The sequence below is a fragment of the Corylus avellana genome, chromosome ca10, assembly GCF_901000735.1.
Source record: "Corylus avellana chromosome ca10, CavTom2PMs-1.0".
Lineage (NCBI taxonomy): Eukaryota > Viridiplantae > Streptophyta > Magnoliopsida > Fagales > Betulaceae > Corylus > Corylus avellana.
Window position 1 is genome coordinate 2,726,382 of NC_081550.1, and position 13,836 is coordinate 2,740,217.

The 13,836-nt window shown below is 36.0% G+C and overlaps 3 protein-coding genes across 4 annotated transcripts in view; 1 reads left to right on the plus strand and 2 right to left on the minus strand.

The window, feature by feature from the left end:
* The first annotated feature begins 1,535 nt into the window (after positions 1-1,535).
* On the plus strand, positions 1,536-7,965 carry LOC132163594 (uncharacterized). Of its 2 annotated transcripts, none has more exons than XM_059573941.1 (10): positions 1,536-2,381; positions 2,774-2,904; positions 3,321-3,383; positions 3,527-3,616; positions 3,733-3,898; positions 4,115-4,304; positions 4,872-5,707; positions 6,078-6,674; positions 6,759-6,824; positions 7,367-7,591. In XM_059573941.1, exons 1-10 carry the CDS (start codon positions 1,824-1,826, stop codon positions 7,478-7,480), a joined length of 2,811 nt encoding a protein of 936 aa, XP_059429924.1. In that variant the 5' UTR covers positions 1,536-1,823; the 3' UTR covers positions 7,481-7,591. The 2 variants fall into 2 exon arrangements, with proteins under 2 accessions (XP_059429924.1, XP_059429925.1); XM_059573942.1 differs by lacking the exon at positions 7,367-7,591 and adding an exon at positions 7,601-7,965 and having other exon boundaries at positions 1,539-2,381.
* Positions 7,966-9,447: 1,482 nt separating this feature from the next.
* LOC132163831 (RNA-binding protein Y14) lies at positions 9,448-13,489 on the minus strand. Its single transcript, XM_059574213.1, has 4 exons — positions 13,100-13,489; positions 11,658-11,794; positions 10,727-10,881; positions 9,448-9,799 (listed from the first exon to the last, which is right to left on the minus strand). The coding sequence occupies exons 1-4, from the start codon at positions 13,389-13,391 to the stop codon at positions 9,754-9,756; spliced, it is 630 nt and encodes a 209-aa protein (XP_059430196.1). The 5' UTR covers positions 13,392-13,489; the 3' UTR covers positions 9,448-9,753.
* A 108-nt stretch (positions 13,490-13,597) lies between these two features.
* Positions 13,598-13,836, minus strand: part of LOC132163846 (RNA-binding protein Y14-like) — a 3,301-nt gene continuing 3,062 nt past the window's right edge. The window contains exon 4 of the mRNA XM_059574228.1: positions 13,598-13,607. Within this exon, the coding sequence (XP_059430211.1) occupies positions 13,598-13,607 (10 nt within the window). The remainder of the gene's footprint in view (positions 13,608-13,836) is intronic.

The window sequence follows — 13,836 nt, forward strand, 5'->3', positions numbered from 1 at the left end:
TTAGGGTCTAACTTCTAAAAAAATATATATATAAATTTTGAGGAGATTAGAGCCTCTGCACTAACCTAGGTCAGCGTACTATCACGTAAATTTATAAAAAAAATTGTAGTAAAATTTATAGTACTCGAAACATTAAGGAATTAAAACAAAATATTGGAACATACCCTTTTTACATAAAAATTAGTGGAGCATAAATTGGTATCTTCGCCCATGAATCCATGATCATATACAAAACAAATGAAGTCAATAATCTCTCGATTAAAATAAGAAAGTTAGAATCTTGCGAGCCACATAAAAAAGAAATAATGGAAGATTCTCTCAGCCGATCATCGACGTGCATCATCAAGATTCCAAAGGCTCATTATCTTTCCATATGGGTCCCAGTTTTTGGCAGCTTCGATCTCTCTGAAATTGGATGGAACCCTATTGATGATGATACGATGATGATGATGATTAAACTGCCTCATTAAGGAAGATGATGATGATTAGGCACTCACCATAATACCTTATGGCCTCAAAACAAAGAGAAGAGAGAAGGGTCAGAAGGGGGTCCATATGCCATGAACCAATGATATGATGATATGTGGACCATGGTGGATGACAGATCTGAAATGCAACATACCCTATATATATAATCACCCAACTTGTAATGTCCTTTTTGCAGCATCCCCCACTTGTGATGTCTCTTTCATTTCTTAATGACTCATTAAAGAAAACCAGTGAGATCTTACCTCAGCTGGGAAATATGCAGCAAGCAAAGTCAAACCAGAAAAGATTTTTTTATTTCTTCCTTTTTTTAACAGGAAAAACCTCTGTTTACTTTGTAATCTTACCCAGTCTCACGTTAGAAAGATAAATAACTTATAAAGAGTGCGATGGATTTAAAGGCACTTATGAGTGATAAGTCTCAAATTGATTATAGGTAATACTTAGTTTTATAGGTGAATCTAAACAGTTTCAAATTGATTAATCTTTTTAGAATAATAGCATAAATGTTGTTAACACTTTTTCTGTGTCGTTACAAATGATATCAAGGCAACCTAATAACACTATGTAGTACTAAAGAATTAATCTCACATTGAAAAGATAAATAACTCACATAAAGTAATAACACAAATATGAATAATATTTTTTCTATGTTGTCATGAGGATCCTTGTTTCCAAGGGATGAGCCCCATGAATGGTGGTGGGGTGTAATCATGTGCAATAATCAACACATATTCCATGTTTTCAATATGAATTCACCTGCATGCAACACATAATCCAAGGATTTCAATAAAAAAGGATTACTTTAGAATAGGAAATCAACAATCTTCACTAATACTCTTAATATTGGTTGAATTATATTAATAAATAACTGGCATAAAGTCATTAGATTAGGTAAGAAAAAAAAGTTACCACCGCCAAGAAAGAAGAATCAAACACTATTATAATGTAGAACAGGTTATTAACCACCCTATTAAAAAGACTTCACTGGTTTGGAGTAATTATTGACATATTTGACATTCAGAGCCTCAGCTGCCGCCTGCAAAGTAGTTATTATCTAAGAAACTGTATCTGCACTAACTACCCCATGGACCCCAAAAGCACCCTCTCCAGCTCTCTCATGGCCCTAGAGAGGCCATGAAAATAGACTTTGTCTTTAAAAAAATGATAGTTAGTCCTTTGAAACGTACAGTACAGCCTTTTCTGCTATGGTCCATAATATGGGGCACCTCAGAAGATGCAAACCAACCATACTTGTCCCTGACAAAATCTGCATATCTTAGTCTTTTGAAGTGTTTCTGTTATGTCTGGTCCTCTTCAGGCTCCCCAGCTCCACCATGTCCATGTTTTATTTAATATTTTTCATCCGGGTCCTTTTTCCAGTAAGCTGTTTTCTGGTTCTTGCATATGCTTCATGGTGCCCTCATCATTTTGGTCAACAAGCCGATCAACAGTTCCAGCAGAAAACAGATAGGTTTTGGGAGTTTAATGAGCAAACCAACAGCTGGGTTGAAGTGGAACTGCCTTATGATCTCATCTCTTGCCTTAATGATAACTGTACTAAAGTGGGTTTGATCAATCCAATCTTAGTAAGAGAGGATGATATTGTTCCTGAACAAAGGGAGAGTTTGCAAAAGAAAGATGATCATGGAGGACAGGAGGAGAATTCTAAGACTGCTGTTCTGCCTCAGAGAAAGAGAATTTCATTGACTAAAATGTCTGAGACATCTGTTTGGGTTACTGGTGAAAGTGGCTCTATCTATGAGAGGTTTTGGAATGGAGTGCAGTGGGTGATTGCTCCCCATGATTTACCAGTATTAGCAGGCCATGCAATGTCTGTTTTTATTGTCAATCAGACAATTCTTGCTCTATCTGAATCAGGAATTCTATATCAGGTACTACAATATTCCACCAGTTGTCTCAGATAAAATCTTATGGAATTACATAATTCTTATAATTCTTCTTATTGAACTTTCTCATGTTACATCTTTTTGTTGGGTGGGAGAGGGGAGTGCATTTTCAATGTGACAGTAATATAAACCCTTATCAGATAATACTTGGAAGCAGAAATTTCCCCTTGTATTAGTGTGTTCAATTTCAAAGGTATTCAGACTAATTATCAGTGACCATCTGATTTACTGGCTATGTTATATGAAAGTTTGAGATCAGATTAAGGATCCAAGTCTGAAAGGAAATCTAAACATATGATATTCTGGCCCTTTGACTCTAAATAGTTAGAGTATCCTTGTTTCTCTCATAACCCGATTTATTCCTTTTTTGTCTTCAGATGCAAGTCAGCGAGAACTCACAGGCAATTTGGGTAGAGTTCATGCCTGGACTGAATCAAGACACAGGTAGAGAAGGGGAGCAAAGTTCGGAGATATCAATAAAGTCTGGTGCTGTATCATATGATGGAGTGTGAGTATATAAATTTTTCCTTTTTGAGCGGAATTCGTTTGGAACTGCGATTTCGTTGATCAAAAGTGTGATTTTAAAGCAAATCACAAAAAATATTTGCTTGAGAGTCCCTTTTCAAAAAATTGTGATTTGAAACGAGAAAAATCTACTTTTTCAAATTGAAAGTAAATGGTTGTGTTTTTTAAAACGCATAATTTTAAAGACTGAACTGTGATTTGAAATGCCAAACTATGATTTTACTGAGCGTTTAACTGCTTATTTGAAAACCTTAAATGTGTTTTGTGTTTTCAAATCTGAAGGTTTTGAAATCAAAAACCGAAACGGACCCTAAACTTTACATACTCAAATTTCTTCACTGCAATAAATTTGTCTGAGTCTCTCCAAATTAACTCCCTGGTTTTGCTAATTGCCTTCAGGAGAGTTTATTTCTGCACAAGGAAAGGGACATTGTTAGAGCTTAGTGAGGTTGAGCCTCCAAGGTAAGACTTACAATTATATGATTGTAGCCATCATAGCTAACACTAGTGCCTTAAGGTTTACATTCCAGTGTCTATCTATAATGTAGATTTCGATGGGGAGACTCTAATTTCCATTGGACGTTTGTGCTATAAACGTAGAACAGATGGGTTAATCATGGCCGGCCACCGGGTGCAAATGTTGCAGCAATAGCTGATGCTGGTACTATCAGAACAGAAGTAGTGTATACCATAAGGTGTAATCTCTGTCTCTCTCACATGTAACCAAAAAGGAAACTGTTGAGAAGAACCATGTAGATAATCAGAGTCCTTTAGTATCATATTGAGCTAAACATGTCACTGTACAATGCAGTTCTATAGGAGATCTTTATGAATATGACAGAAGCTCAAAACCATCATGGAAGAAACATATATGGAGAGAAGGAACAGGACAGGATGCTTCTCTGATTCCATCAATGGGGTGTACTTTATATGGCCTAAGTGGAGATTATTCAATATCCCTCTTTCTTTTAACTAAGGTACTTTATCTGCATCCACTGTACTACAAACTACAAGCTAGGAATCCTCTGTTCTAATAATACAGCTAGAGAGTTTTGACTAATGCTAGCTTTAATATACATGCATGGATCTCCTGTTAGACCTAAAGGCCCTTACTTCAGCTGAGTATTTGTTGTATCTTAGATTTTCTTTCGAAATTTAACAAAATCCTCTAACAAGATTTTGCATATGTACAGGGTGGTAGTTTGGTGGAGAGACGACTACACCAAAGGAAGTGGAAATGGGTAGTCCATGGAAGTCCAAAAGATCAGCATCTGACATCTATCACACCAGCTCTGCAAGATGAGTTGAATGAAAAATTCTTCTCATTGTTTCTCACCACATCGGCTGGTTTCATTTACGAATATCGGATTCCAAAACAATCAGGTGAGTCAGGCAGGCATTATGAACAAACTGATTGTTTCTCATTGTTTGTCACACACTAAAACATTAAGAAAAATAACCCTCCATTCAAGATCACATCTGAAAGAATTTTAGGAAGATTGGCTTCTAAAAAGCCACTAAATTTTCGTTTGTGATTTGCTTGTGATCAAGAAACCAATTATTTGAACAAAACTATCAACCTTGTTCTGGAAGTAATTAGTAGGAAAAGCAGCTGCAGCCTGCCCGTTAAAGAAGCTAAGATGGTCCACCAGAGGTTGCAAGGAAGGAGTAAATCAGTCCCAAAGTAAAGTAATTTGTTCAAATGGTATTAATTATCAAAGCATTTATTCAAAAGCAATGAACTGCTAAGGGCTCAAACTGTCTGGTAAAGAGAAGTTACCAAACAAACCTCTAGTTGATGATAACCATAAAATTTATATTTCATGCAATAGAGTTTTAGGTGCCCTAAGGCAAATTGTAGTTTCTGCATGACAATCAATCGAGTTAGAAAAAAAATGCATATAAAGTATGGATTGCATCCTAAATGTAAAATTCTTCACATGAAAACAGGTATTGCTCAAGAGGAGCAAATTCCAGATGGGTGGGTGAGTCATTTGCATCCCCCACAAGCAAAAGCTGCAAGAGGTATTGCTGGACTACAATTTCATGTTGGCAGGATACTGTTCCCACTGGATGATGGAAGACTTGCAGAACTGCATCTACCAGGCCTAGGTGGAGAAACTTCAGGGCCAACTCATCAACTTAATGTCAGAAGAAAAGCATCAAGTAAATATATATGGTATATAATAGATGCCCCAGAGACAGAAGGATGGAATGCTGAGTATTGCACAGAACAACATGGATCCACAAATTGCATCATAGGTGTAAAAGATGAGTCAAATGGCATAGGAATTACAAGGTCAATGACAAGATGGCGAAAGGGAAGCCAAGCACAAGCTTACTTACCTCCAGGTGCATCAGGTAGTGGCCAAATCACATCTATGGAAGAGTATAGTTTCCCAGATAATTGGATCAACACCAACTTCCGTCTAAGGCTGATGCATGGAGGTAGATCGTTTTTCCTAATAACAGATGGTGGTTTGACCTTTGAATATCTTTATGCTGAAAATGTATGGCTGTGGCTGAAGCATGACCACCCAACTGCTATCAAAGGTGCACTAGGAAACTACAATGGAAGTTTATATGTCGTTGACACATATGGGAGTTTGCTTATTAGGGAAAGGAGCAGCAGTGAGCTGACATGGATTAACTGCACTTCTTTTAGGAAAGGAGGGAAAGTTATTGGAGGTCCTCCATGGGATGGAATGCCAGGTAGAACCATGAGAGTAACACCAGAAGATTCACTCTTCTTTGTGAGCAAAACTGGAAGATTACTACAGTTCACAGTAAGTTGCAAGAATCATACAAAATTAATGCATTTGGCACTGCAACTTTGCAGACTAAAAATGCAATTTTAAACCAAATCATATAAAATGTAAGTGTTTTTAAAAAATTGCAATTTGAAAACGTAAAAAAATCTAGTTTTCAAATTGCAGGCAAAGGGTGTTTTTGAAAAAACACACAATTTTAAAGGTTAACCTGCAATTTTATCAAACGTTTGATAGTGTTTTTAAAATCACACATTTTGAAAATCGCAAACTCAAACATACCTTTTTACCATTGATTCACTTATCTCATCCCATTTTGACCTCATCATATATATTAGTTACAATGAAATTAGAGCAAATTTTCATTATACCTAAATATGTTCTGTAGGTTGCCCTGAGGAAGTTTAAATGGAAAGATTGCCGAAACCCTCCAAACAGTAAAATTGCATCTATTGTAGACCAGGAAATGTTCAGGGAAAATATAGTGTTCGTAGTTGGAAGGAATGGTAGGCTATATCAGTATAACAAAGTGAGTGAAGTGTGGCACCAGCATTACCAGTCTCAGCATTTGATTCTATCAAGATTGCCTGGAGCTGCCATGAGGCCATCGTTGCTATCACTTATGGGCTCAATTTTCATGCTTTCAGAAGATAGCAGGCTAGTTGAATATCACTGGAATACATTGGATGGGTGGAACTGGGTGGAACATGGAACACCATATACAGGTGTGACCTTGGTTGGTTCACCTGGCCCATGCTTTGATGGTAATCAACTGTTGTTGATTGGTTCAGATGGAAAAGTATATCTGAGGTATATGGATCAAATGACTTGGAAATGGAAGAGTTGTGGGTTTCCATGTTTGGGAAATATTGTTGTTGACAAGCAAAGACAGGATGAAGACATTTGTGTTGACGAAGATTTTGCAGCTAGCTTGGAGATGAATGCAGAAGACAATAATGATCTTAGTGAAAACTGTGATCCAAAGGTAAGCAGTTGGCATCAAACCGTGCCAATGGCTAGTATATGTTTGTGAAGTAATATTAATGGTGAGTGTTCTACATATATGCAGGTGGCAGCTACAAGGCCAATTCCATTTTCTGAAGATTCAGTTATCTTTGAGCTAAGAGATGGCAGAGTAAGCAATCATTATCTTAATCTATTAATATTTCTGATTACCTAATAGTGAATACAAGTGACATCCAATGTTCAGTGGAATCCAATTCCTCCGGGAGAGGTTTTTAGCAATGGATATGGAGTTTAAGGCAAAACAAGAAAGATAAATTTTATAGAACTGCAAAAGTCTTTTGTGTTAAATCACCACTTATTTCAAAAGTTAAAACTTTTGAAATAAGTGGTGATTTAACATAGTATCATAGCAAAAGTTTTGAGTTCGAACCTTATCTTTGTCATTAATTTTCCATTTCAATTAAATATTTTATGTGTTGGACTTTCCTTACCACTTCTTTAGCTCGTCTCTTGTCAATGCTAACTGTAGTAGTTTGATTGCTGGGATTTTTTGGAAATCTTCCTTAAGCATGGTCAGGGGACAAAGTAGAGCTCGACTGAAATAATAAAATTCAATCTCTTCCTATAGGCTTAAGCTCTTAGAATAACTGATGATTTACCTTAGAGGTGATTCTCACTCGTCTCGGTTCTACTTCTATCCTTTTGTTTCAGCTACAATCATTGTTTTGGAGCTGTTATGTCTTTTCTGCAGAATGCTCCACCCCATATGGAGCAGCTGTTATGCACTTCTCCATTTCATTCAACCTACTTGATCTCTTCCCATAAGGATTGATCATCCAAGCTACCAAAAAGGATCACTTTTATGCCATCAATTTTCAGTGAATGTTCATTTGAATGCCAAATTATATTAAGATTGCTGCTAATTATATTGCTATGTCATTGCAGCTGGCAGAATTGCAACGAGTAGAGGGTACACATTGGGTATGGTCTCGTACCATTGGCACTCCAACAAGCTTATGCATTGCAAATTATTGGACTGCTTTGGCAACATGAAACAAAACACAATCTCTTATTTATAGAGCACAAGAAAGTAGAAGCTACACATCTATAGAACTGACATAGAAAAGTCATGGCAAAGGCTAACAAGCAGAATACTTTTTTTTTTGTCTTGTCTTTTAACTTGACATGAAAGGAGGTAGGGTTGGTTGGAGGAGCAAAACACTGAAGCAAAAACCCACTTGCTCAACTACTTGTACAAAGTGAAGAAATACAATGGTGTAAACTATTCTTGAAAATACAATGATGTAAAATATTCTTGAATACATTAACAATCAACAAAATTGCCTTGACAAAAAATAATAATAATAATAATAAAGGCATTTTTTTTTGTTACAAAATAAAATGTTAAATTGTGTATTAAGGATTGCTTTTAGATTCTATATTTTTTCCTGATAATCGAAGTACTTGGAATCTTGGTCCCAATGGTAATGGGCAGTAATCAAGGACACATTGATCATCAGCTCTGAGTTGTTTGCTTTTTCCCTTGGATTTTCTTATTGATTTGATTAAGACATAGATTTATTGTTTGATTTAGTGGATGAAGCTATAAGATAATATAAATTGATGTAGGAGGCATACACTGTTAGTAATTCAATTTCAGTATGACAATTTTTGTCAACTGGCTTATGGAGTATATTATGGTTATCTTCGAAACTCTTAACCCGTTTGGAGATTTTTTTGACACCTCGAAATGAAACAATCCAATTTACAACATATACCAACTGGTATAACTCTACCATAAAATACCATTTTTAATGAGTCATTTCCTTTGAATACAAATAAAGATGCCCAGCTTAGAAAACATAAGTTTTCCTCCAAACAGGATTAAAAAAAATTTTCAAGTTCAATCTTTTAAACTACTATATTAAATTACTAGTTATCTCAAAAGCTTAAGCTGATAGGAAGAGATAAATTTAATCACTTAATCATTACTTTAACATTCTAGTTCAATCTTGTAAAAACGTTTGGCTCTGGTACCATGTTAAATTACCAGTTATCTCAAAAGTTTAAGCTGATAGAAAAATGTAAATTTAATCACTTAATCATTATTCTAACATAAAATAGATGTGAGAATCACGTATTCTATTAAAAATACATGTAAAAATCACATGCATTTCGAACAGATCAATTTAATGAACTGAATTTTTAAAAATAAAAATAATAATAATAATAATAAAAAAATTCTTCCAACTTTATTTGGAGAAACACTTTCTCCAATAAATATTATTGTAACTGAGCAGAGAGATCAAATTTCTGCTACAACCCAATCGGTAGGACTTTATTACCGTTTAAGACAGCTAAACCTACAACAACTATAAAAAAGTGATGGTCGTACCCAACAAGAGCGTATGAAACGTGCACTTGGTTTCTTCACATGAAAGCATTTGTGGGCCACCAATGGCATGAGAGGTTAGAGATATTGTCCGCAATTTGTGTTCGTGTATGAATTCAAATCATTTCAAGAGATAAACAAAAAAACCATATAAGTTAATAATAATCTAATCCATTTAATTAAACGAGTCCAACCCTTCAACTCTGACCCACTGATTTTGTATTGAATTTGTGTCGAATTCACGAATCATATCAAAAATTACCAACCCTAATTAGGGAGAAATGATTTGGGGTAGAGATTCTGAAGAAGAAAAGCAAAAAGGCTTGGGGTGAAAAACGTCCAGCCCTCGACTTTTTACGTTCTGAATTCGAGAAACATTCAGTTGCTGAAACCTCGCCACTGAAATAAGATTTTACATATAATCAACATAACTGAATAACTACCTTAGCCAAGTTATAGCCACCATCTTCAGAATCCAAACATAATTCTAGCAGGAAGAGTATCAGAGTATTAAGTATTAAAACGCAGCGCACTACAATTAATAAACAAAGGCAAAAAACATCAGTAAAAACACCACACAAGGGAGAAAAGTGTGACGTCCTTGGGGAACACAAAATCTATAAAAGGAGTTAATCAAAGCATCAACATAAACATTCCCCTCATTGCTAATTCACCCATCCTCACGAAAGAACAATACAATGGCACACTAGTATCTCCTCCTCGGGCTCCTTGAACGACGTTCTCGAGGCGGCCTGAAAAAAAAAAAAGAAAAAAAAAAAGAAGGTAGCTAAGGTTAAAAAAACATTTTTTACGCTGAGTGAAATTTGACTGAGAATCAACAGGCAAGCTTAAACAATCCGTTTTCACAAGTTTTATAACAACTTAAATAAAGTTAAAGGAGTAACAATATATACAACTCATCATAGAAAACCCATAAAAAAGAATCGCCAATGTTCTGTGGCCTACAAAATTCAATGGACCAATGCTTGGAACCAAGTTTAAAAAGACCCATAACCCTGCTGGGACTTACAGAAGCCCCATGCATTAACCACTATCCATTTTACCCAAATTAGATGTTGGGTAGCAAAACCTTCCCCCCCCCCCCCTTTCAAGGGATATTTTATTGATAAGTTCTATAGGAACTGGACAATCCTATTTTGTCAAATACCTAGAGGAAAACTTCTATTTTCTCTTCATTGCCTCACCCGAAGAGCAACCCTTTCATTTAAAATGAACTAGTAAAGCACCTCGAATTAGATCAAATTATGCATGACTCGACCTATAAATGATTTCCTTCACTATGAGGGATAAGAAAAGAGAACCTTTTAAGTTCCTAGCTGCCCCCACAATTTAGTTAGTAAGTCAGGAAAGAAAGGAAAGGAAAAGTGCAGATAATAAATCAGGATTCCCAACTTAATTCCACACAATTTTCTTCCTTGAAGAATGGGTGAAATTTGGATACCAGAAAGAGAAGACACTCAACATTTCCTTCCACTCTTTCCAATGTCCTTCCACTTTCTCCATATAACCCCAAAAATGAAATAAATTTCTCCATTTCATCTTTCAATGGAGGGACTTCCCTCCTCAAATTAGAAGTTCTTCCATAACTTTTCTTTCTATAAGCAATAGATCATCTCTTAATATTTTTCAAAAAAAAAAAAAAAAGTGCATATGCTAACCTTGTATTCTTTCTTTTCATCGCTCCATTGGCTGAGGATCCACTGCTGAAGGCCCAGTCAACAGTGAGAGTTTGCGTAAGAAATTCAGCTCCATTCATTGAGGATATTGCATTCTGTGCTTCCTCAAAGTTCTCATATTCAATTAGGGCATATCCCTTGATTACCATTAAAAAAAAGAAAAATAGTGAGTTTTACACCAACTCAAAAATAGCATTTTATCACAAACTTTTAACCAAAACAGCTGATTATGAAGTCCAATGGATACCATGAGCAAGAAAAAGTAAGAAACAAGTATCAGTCTTCTTCACTACTTGAACAATCAATAACTAGTTAAGCCATCATCCAATATTCAGAACTATTCAACTCAGTTAAGCCTTAAAGCTCACTTGAAATATTAGTTCCCTAAAAAAGGAATAGTAATAAAATTCTTTATAATTTTTCAAGCATGAAGAGAATCATTCTACAAAAATATAATTAAGAATTTATTGATTAATCAAAAATTTAAACTTTCTAACTGCCAAAAATGTTTCCCCACAGAATATATTCAAATACTTGAGCCATTCCCTCCATTTGTAAGCCATGCCTTATACAGTAGTTTCTGGCATTACAAAACTGATGCAAGGAAGACCATGTAGTAGGCAGTTAAGATAAAGTTCCCACAATCACAATGATGATATTGCATAAATTTTTCTTCAGTCATTCCATGTGTATTGTAAAAAGGCTATTACACTGTATTATCTAAAAGCAGAATATTCAACCTAATGAATTCTCATGTTGATTTTTAATCATAAAATATCGTTAATCTTCATAACAATGTTCAAAACCATATCAATAAAGATCACTTGCAAAATCAAATGTCTTAACATAAAAAAAGAAAGTACATTTCCACCAACGTTTTGTTAATGGAAGAACAAAGTAAATTAGAGCTTACCTTGACAAACCCAGTCCGGCGATCAAGATTTAGATGCAAGTTCCTGATCTCCCCAAACTCACCAAAAGCATTTTGCAGATCATCCTCTTGTGCCTCTTCGTGTATTCCAGTGGCCAGAATAATCCATCCTTCGATGGCTGCAAAGTTAAAGCAGGAATTTTACTATTATCCATTTTCAGAGAAGTGAAAGAAGAAATTCAGTATTCAGGACAAAACTCCTTCAATGACTGAGCAGATTCACCACAAAGCTATTCTAAAAATTATTAAAATATTTTTAACACACTGCATGTTAAGCCTAAATATCAAAAAAGAAACAAAATATTGAACTAAATATAACTTAAAAAGTTGTTCTTGTTAGAAACCTTTACACAATATCTAAAAGTCTTGCTACTGCAATTACAAGGTTCTGCGCTGAAGAATCAGCAGCAAGATCATTATTGAATTATGTAAATCAAACAGTCCAGGAGAAAATTGACGCACCCAAAAAAAAAAAAAAATCCAAGCACGTGGCAGTTATAGATTTCATTTATACATAAATATAAATATAGAGATATACAAAAACAAAACAAAACATAAAAAAGGTCAGCCTTCTGAAAATTCTATCCACATCAGCCAGTTATGTACATCAACAGACTTGACTACTGCGAATGATGCCAATCCTAAGAGGTCAGAACCATGGACTACTGTGCATCTAGACTTGACAATGACTCAGTGTAAGCCACCCATTCCTCAGTACCTTCAATGTCAAAAGCTTATCAAGCTTAACTACACCAAAAAACAACTCCTGAAATCACTCATCTCAAAGTCTCTCAGGAATTTCATGCACCATGAAATGATCACAGCACAAGACACCGCCAAGTAGACCTCAACACACCAAGATACAATCAAACCAAATGGCATCAAGCCTGGTGTGCAAAAAGCTTCCTTATCACATTAGATGTGTCCCTCAGAAATTACCACATGCCAAACTTGGATAACCAACTCAGAGATCTCATCCCAACTGACACTAGTTCCAACTCGATTTCAGGTCTATTCATATAACCTTTAACCAATACGAATAATCTATCACATCTCTCTTAAGGAAACAAAGTTAGTCTGTGTTTGTTTGGAATGAAACCAATTCCAAACACAACCATACGGATTTCAACAGAAATCAACCATTTCTCTTATATTAATTTTACCCAAGAATAAACATCTCTTTGATCCCAAATTCATTATCTCAGCTATTCCCTCCACGAACATCTTCCAAAAACCCAATAATCCTAACCAGTAAAGCACAAAAACAATCCAAAATCACAACATAGACTTAAAATTCAGCCAGAACCCTAAAATTTACGAAAACCAACATCTACACACTCATAACATAGATATATCTATTTGGATTATAGCCCAAAAACCCTAAAGTGTAAAGAGAGAGAGAGAGAGAGAGAGAGAGAACTGACATCGCTGGGGCCCAGGGCCGTCGGGGGACTTCAAGGAGTCGAAGTTGGAGGCGGCAAGCCGGGTGGAGCGGTCCACGGCGTCGGGATGGTCCTGGCGGAAGCCACGTCCCTTGATCTTTCTGGATGCGGCGGCGGAGGAGGACGCACCGCCGGTGATAGCGGACTTGAGCTTCGGGAGCGGGGCCCTCGGCGAGGCCGAGGCGTCGGCGGTATCTACGCCTCCATCCTCGTCCATCAGGTCGTCATCCTCCGGCTCGAAGTCCACCGCCTCCACCTCCGCTGCGTTCGCCATAGGAACCAAATGTCCGTCTCTCTCTCCCTCTCTGTCACTCGCTAGCTAAAGACTCAAGTTGAGGGTTGCGTTGGGTCGTAGTTACTGGTAGGAGCTGTAGAAAGCTCTTTTTAGGTTTTATATGGGTTTTTGCGGACTTATGCCTCGTTTGGTCACCTTAATCATAATGGCTTATTTTCAAAACCAAAAATACTTTTTATAGCAATTCACAAACACCTTTTCAAATTAAAATCATAAAATACTTTTCAAAATCAATATCAAACCATCTCTATTTTTGCTATTTTTAAGAAGATTTTTGAAGGTTTTGACATGGAATTTGCTATTTTCTTTTAATTTCTTTTTACCTTGTAGAGATATTTAGGGGGGGAAAAAGTGAGGGATTTTGTTTGTATAATTTTGATTTCATAATGAAGAGTCCTTTAATATGAAAATAAGTCATGACATC

Coding starts and splice junctions, on each gene's coding strand:
- LOC132163594 (XM_059573941.1), top strand. CDS start 1,824: ATGTCCATGTTTTATTTAATATTTTTCATCCGGGTCCTTTTTCCAGTA. Junction 2,382..2,773: donor AATCAGGAATTCTATATCAG/GTACTACAATAT, acceptor TTTTGTCTTCAG/ATGCAAGTCAGCGAGAACTC. Junction 4,305..4,871: donor TCGGATTCCAAAACAATCAG/GTGAGTCAGGCA, acceptor ACATGAAAACAG/GTATTGCTCAAGAGGAGCAA.
- LOC132163831 (XM_059574213.1), bottom strand. CDS start 13,391: ATGGCGAACGCAGCGGAGGTGGAGGCGGTGGACTTCGAGCCGGAGGAT. Junction 10,882..11,657: donor GCCGGACTGGGTTTGTCAAG/GTAAGCTCTAAT, acceptor ATGGTAATCAAG/GGATATGCCCTAATTGAATA. Junction 9,800..10,726: donor ATGAAAAGAAAGAATACAAG/GTTAGCATATGC, acceptor TTTTTTTTTCAG/GCCGCCTCGAGAACGTCGTT.